General features: G+C 40.2%; 1 protein-coding gene across 1 annotated transcript in view; it reads right to left on the reverse strand.

The window, feature by feature from the left end:
* The window catches only part of PRUNE (prune exopolyphosphatase), a 43,490-nt gene that overhangs the window by 12,968 nt on the left and 23,892 nt on the right, over positions 1-6,630 (reverse strand). Inside the window, exons 5-8 of the mRNA XM_006900149.1 lie at positions 5,711-5,895; positions 5,091-5,249; positions 3,774-3,868; positions 2,274-2,432 (exon numbers count right to left, since the gene is read on the reverse strand). Coding sequence (XP_006900211.1) covers positions 2,274-2,432; positions 3,774-3,868; positions 5,091-5,249; positions 5,711-5,895 — 598 coding nt within the window. The remainder of the gene's footprint in view (positions 1-2,273; positions 2,433-3,773; positions 3,869-5,090; positions 5,250-5,710; positions 5,896-6,630) is intronic.

Here is a 6,630-nt window from a genome sequence, read left to right on the forward strand (position 1 = left end):
AAACCGATGGAACAGTTGCACTCTGACAGACATTGGTGCCATGAATCAGAACTGACTTGAAGCTAATTTTTTTATTCATTTGGCACATTTTCTTACCCCATCCCCCTAGCCTACCCTGCAATGCACTCCTTGTTCCAGACTGTTCTCATATGTATAATGCATAATCATAAAATCCTTTTGGATAGTTCTTCCCTTCATCTGATCCAATACAGTGTTCATTATCTATCCACTCTTTTCCTATTCTCTCCCTAGAAGGTAATTTTTTAACTGGAACAGAAGAAGAAGAGAGGAGAAATGGTGAGCAGACCACAAAAAAGAGAGACTCATGTTTCCCAGCACAGAAGCTGCCTGGCTGGTGGCAGAGTTCTCAAGCACACAGATTCAGAAGAGCAGAGTACAGGAAGGTTGAGGTTCGAGAAGGCAAGGAGCAGTACTTCTTGAGTCCAGGGCACCCTTTCCTTCATGACTTTATTAGTCACAGCCATTATTTACTCTTGTGGAGTGCTAACTCTGTACCTAGCAACATACTTTATATATGTTTAGGTTAACTGACTTACTTTCCTCTACCAAAGAGACAGTAAGTGGCAAAGCTGAGACAGAAAAACAAATCTAACTGACTTTGAAAAGCACAATTCTGATTGCAACAACGGACTCAAGCATCAAAGATGGTGAGGACGGCACAGGATTAGGACAGGGTTCAGATTTGTTGCTCATAGTGTTGCTGTTATACTCAACTGAACAGAATCTAGTAACAATAACCAGAGAAATGCCTGATCCAAGCCATGGTATTCTCAATAACTTGTTATGCATCTGAAAGTTGGATAATGAATAATAATCTATGCCTTTGGAGTTGTGCTTTGGCAAGGAGTATTGAGTATCCCACTGACTTCCAAAAAAACAAATGTTTTGAAGAAAATGAACCCAGGGTGCTCCTTAAAGGCAAGGATGGTGAAACTTTGTCACATATTTTGGGCATCTTGTTGGGAAGGGCCAATGCTTGGAAAAAGACATCATGGTTAGAAAGGTGGAGGAGGATCAACAAAGGACCCTCAACAGTGAACCTAACTATGGGCTCAAGTGTATCACAGACGTGAACAGCACAGGATAGGTTAAGCCTCAGATCTGCTGTTCATAGGGTTGTATGAGTTGTAGTCAACTACATGGCACTGTCGGCCAGAGAAATGAGACCTAGTCTCCCAAAACAATATACAAACTCGATGCTGATTCACATATTGAACTGAATTTTAAGCATCTTATGTTTATTTGGTTTCTGTGATATTTAATAAACAAAATCAATTCACACTGCCTATTAAGTCTATCATATAACCCCAATAAAAACAATTCTCCAAGAAAAAAAAAAAAGAAAAGAAAAGCACAATTCTTTATACAATGCAAACTACCTTCCACAAATGAGATTACATTTGCTTCCCGAGAGAAAACACAAAGAAAAAGAGAAGTGGAAAAGGTTAAATAAATCGTTTGTGGGCAAAAAAGATTATTTGGCTGTCTCTAGTAACTCTTAGATATCCCAAATCAACCAGAGGCCATGAACTGCCTTAAGTTCACTTTTAATTCTTCCCTGAGTTAATCAGTAGTCAACAGATGGGAGAGAAAAGGGTGGGGAGGGGAACAGGTAGAGAAAGGTAGACTAGTAGAAGGTCAAGGAAAAAACAAGCTAAATTACTTCTCCACAGAGTTCTTGCTATACAGAGTAATGAGTCTCCACAGTTAGAACTAGAAGCAGTTCTTCTTGTGTTTCCAATATTTAAAGCAATACAGTAGGAAAAAAACAACAACTAGTTTTTGGGGGTGAGAAATTACTGAAGGATTGATTTCTAATTCCAGATTTATAGCATGTCTCTAATTCCTTCTGGAATTCCTTCTGAACAGTGTAGGAGTCCTGGTGACAAAGTAGTTAAAACTCTTGACTGCTAGCTGAAAGGTCCAAAGTTCAAACGTACCAGCTGCTTCAGAGGAGAAAGATGGGGCATCTGCTTCCATAAAGATCAACAGCCTAGGAAAACTTATGAGGCAGTCTTATTCTGTCCTACAAGGTTGTCCCATGAGTTGGGATCAATTGGGTTTTTGTTTGCCAACAATTTGATTACAGCTATTCACATATCCAAAGACTGGAAATGAAGGGAAAATTCTGGAAGTAGGATAAGGGACTTTGCCATAAATCTAAGAATGATGGGGAGGTGCTTACAGTGCAGAGCTGTGCTGAGAGGCAAACCTGTTCAGGGTCCTCAGATTAGAGAAGGGACAGAACTCACCGTACTTCGGAGTGCCACCTGGGGACAGAAAACAGCCAACTGCCGCACTAGCTCATTGTTCATGTTGAAAAAGATAGGCATGGCGACCAGGACATCATAGTTGTGTGCCTGGCAGAAAGTCTGGAGATCAGCAATGAGGCCAGACCGCTGCAGAAAGGACTGAAAGAGGAAATGAAGAGAGTGGTGAGGGCTGCAGCTGGATCGTCCTTGTCACAAACAACAGAAAAATCCCTGTGTTAACCAGCAGGACTTGTGTTCCATTAAAAGAAACAAAACAAAAACCAACTGCACCTACTGTTTACTCTTCAATATCTTTGTACTACAAGGCTCTGTGGTAGAAAGAGGAGAATAACTTATACTAGAGTTCGTTTTAAACCATTTCTATCTGAACTAAAGTATCTTTATTTTTTACTCTATTATTAACCAATGATCGAGATGTTCTATTAACCTCCCTGTATCTTAGTTACCTCATCTGTAAAATAAGGCTAAAACTCCAAATAATGACAGCTTCAAGAATTAAAAATGAGAACGTACATAAATGCTTATCATGTACAAGGTTCTTCTAATGTTACAATTAAATAGGCAAGATCTTTGCCTTGAGATATTTTCATTCTAAAACAGAATCATGGTGCATACAAATCAGAACAGACAGGTGACCAATTTATCCTTGACTCTTCCTTTAACAATCTAGACTCTTCTCCAAAATCTAGGGTAATATTTTCTCCAAGAGATGGGATCCATATTCTGGTGAAGTTCAGAAACTAGTGGAATGAAACAAGGAAAACCAAGGGGAAAAAGAGAATTTCATAGTGTTAACTGCTCCAAAGAAAACAAAACAAGGTTAAGTACTAGAGATTTTTAAGCATGAGGGACATTATTTCAGTTGAGGTCACAAAAATTTCTCAAAGTAACAGACATGGGAACTCACACCTGCATGACTGACATGAGCCAGCTTTGTAAAGGGAAAGAAGACGCACAGAGGCCTGGAGCAGGGTTCGGGGCTGAGTAGTTCTGAAGAACAGAAAGATGAGTGTGGCTGCAATATACTGTGAGTGCAGTAGTGGAGCAGACATGAAGAGATCACAGAGAAAGGCAAAGGTTGTATCAATTAGGGTGCTGTGAAAAGGGTAGGGGCCGATATGATCTGTGTCATAAAAAATCACTCAGGAGGGAGCTCTGGTGGCCTAGTGGCAAGACGCTGCACTGCAATCCCAGAGATATGCAGTTCAAATCCACCAGATGCTCTGCTGGAGAAGGAGGGGGCAATCTCCTCCTCTGTGTCTAAAACTGTCTACAATGTGTGAAGGGAGGGAGGGTGATCAGTATGGAGGTATTAGAATAGTGCAGGTGAGAGATGACAGAATGTGGTGCTTACAGTGGAGAAAGAGAAATGCAGTAGTAACCCTTTGTTGAGAAGGTTGTATAAAATGGAATGAGGGGAAAGGTTATGTACAAAGTTGGATGATTTTCTCCTAATTCATATCCATATCCTGCCCTCACCTCCAAATCCATATATATTGCACTAATGGCCATCTTGGTGCCTTGCCTGGAAATGGTCTTCTGGTCCTTTCTCAGCATCTGCTCTGTGGTCAGTCCTAGAAAGCAGGTAAGAGAGCAGGAATCAATAAGGAGATCCCAAGGTCCCAGACCAAGAAGCTGAGGATATCAAGATGGATCAAAGAAGAGGAAAGACAAGGGGCCAACAAATGAGATGCAGGGAACTGAAAACATAATTATGTAATTAAAACTGATTTTAAATAATTGAGCCACAGTTGTTATCAATAGAGAAAGGGACGTTCAAGAGAAAAATAGAAAGAAGAGATTTTTAAAAAATTTTTCCTATTATTTTGTGTGTGTCTGTACTGTCAAATCAGATCTGACTGGTATAGGAGGAGATTGCTCCTCCTTCTCCGGCAGAGCATCTGGTGGAAAGAAGAGATTTTTTACTTTTGTTCTTTTCTGCACTATTTTAACATTTTGTCCATATATATGTCGTACTTATGGCAACATGTGGTCAAGGAATAGAAATTTATGGAGACTTTTTTGTACTCTTCTATTATTTGCTATTATTCTTTGTATGCTTATCATAAATATTTCTTTTGCCTCCTTAACTACCTTCAATCTGTTAATAAAGTATTCCTTCAGTATATTATATGTACACGACCAATATTCTATAATTAGACTGAAAACATCTGAAATAATATATTCTTTCTCATCCTACCTAGGAGCTTAGATAGAACAATATAATGAATGCTAGATTTGATAATGATCAAAGTTGGAAGCTACCCACTTTCTCTCTGGTTTATGTTTAATTATAATCAGGAGCGCTTTGAAGACATAGTCAATACTGAGTTGTGATGTTAACCCAAAGACTGTGCTTCTCTGGCTGCTTGAATCCATTGTGGCTCCATGAGATAAAGACGGCCAGTCTCCCCTGGGAGGGTTTATAATCTCAGAAATAAGATGGCAGGTCAGCTGAGAGTCAAAATCAATTTGATGGCAATAAGTTTATGCATGCTCTGACGTTTCAATGGTGTTGAATAACATAATAAACAATGTCCGCTTATACATACTCTCATGTGATGGGGAAGGATTGTCAGGAAAGACCACCTCTTGCAAAAAGACATCATGCTGGGAAAGTTGGAGGGTCAGAGAAAAGAGGAAGATCTTCAGTAAAATAGATTGACGTGACTGTAGCTATGGGCTTGAGCATATTAAAAATCATAGGTTGGTGCAGGATAGCGCAAGGTTCAGATCTGTTGTTTATAGGGGCGCTAAGAGTTGTAGTCCACTTGACTGCACCTAACAACAACATACCTGATACATCAAACTTTGCTTTCTGCAGGGAATCAAAGATATCATTTCTTTTGGGCAGATCTGGGAAGAGAATCTCCAATTTCTCCACATACTTGATGTCTTTTGGGGTTGCTTTTCCAATCTTAAGGTCCATGTTGACACAGTCTAGGATGATAGTTCCTGTAGAGAAGGGAGAGGGCAGAACTGAAATCCCAAGGGCCTCCACTAGCAACCATCACAACACATACAACTCTCTAATCAAAAGAACACAGTATAAATGAGACTGAATGGCAAACTCATGGAAGACAAAACAAAAAAACTGGGACTGATTGTGTCTGGAATAAAAGTTCCAAATTCAAGCCGGATTATAGGCAGGGAAATAGGGAAAAGATAGGAAGAAACTGAGCATCTCAATCCTTGGATATTTTTATAAGTAGGCAAGTATCAGAGGAATAAAGTATTTAAATGAGCTATAGGAAATCATCTAGTCCAATGTGTAATTGCTCTTTGATGAAATTTCAACCTTTGGCATCATCTAGATGGCTTTTAGAGGACAGGTTCAGGCTGAGAGTCTACTGTCCCTCCTCTAGGACAGGAATTGAGGAACTAGGCAGGTCTCAACCCCAAGGCCACTCGCTCACCATGCAGAAGGGCTGCCGTTTGTCTGTCCAAGATCTCTGGTGCCCCCTGCAGGATTCTCTCAGTCACCAGGGTAGCACAGGAACCCACAAGCTCAACTGAGACATGGCAGGGAGGGCAGCATTTCTGCTCGATGGGCCGATGGTCTAGCACCTCTGTCACGACCTCCTCTAAGGCTGCATCAGTTCTGTTGGGTGTGAAGGGAAAGGAAGAGGGAAGAGAAAGAGGTCAGAGTTCTCCAGGTGCTTCTAACCAATGGCCACTTCATACATGAAGGAAAATAAAGACACTTCAACTTTTGGTTATTTCTACATCTTGATTCCTTGTTAAAACTGAAGTCACCTTTAAGTAGTATGTAAGTTGATCTGGTGATGTATTTCTTCCAAATATCACCACAAACTACATTCTCGTGGCATTCAATGTCTTTTTTTTTTTTTAAATAATTTTAATGAGCTTTTCAGAGATTTTGGATTTCCATTCATTCATTGCTGCACTTCTCTTCCTGCCCCCCCCCTTCGCTCCTCTTTCAAAAGGAAAAGAAACACTCCCTCCCTGGGACACAATCCCCCCACATCCCTCCCACTGCCCCAAGTACATTCCACTATGCAACCTTAATTGTGGACTCTTATAACCATAATACCCTATCATACATCGCTTTTAAATTATTCACTCCCTCATCTGTTTCAGTGCTGTATACACAATTTATCCAGTTTTTCTCAGTCTTATCCCAACCCTGATATCAGTCCCACTTTACAACAGTGGCACCATGTAATATTTGTCCTTTTGCGACTGAGATATTTCACTCAGCATAATGTCCTCCAGGGTCAACCATTTTGAATAATATTGCATGAGTTCCTTGTTTTTCAATGCAGCATAGTATTCCATTGTGTGAATATACCACAGCTTCTCTATCCATTCGTTT

The sequence above is a fragment of the Elephantulus edwardii genome, unplaced genomic scaffold (genome assembly GCF_000299155.1).
Source record: "Elephantulus edwardii isolate Elephantulus edwardi_28Jun2011 unplaced genomic scaffold, EleEdw1.0 scaffold00273, whole genome shotgun sequence".
Classification (NCBI taxonomy): Eukaryota; Metazoa; Chordata; class Mammalia; order Macroscelidea; family Macroscelididae; genus Elephantulus; species Elephantulus edwardii.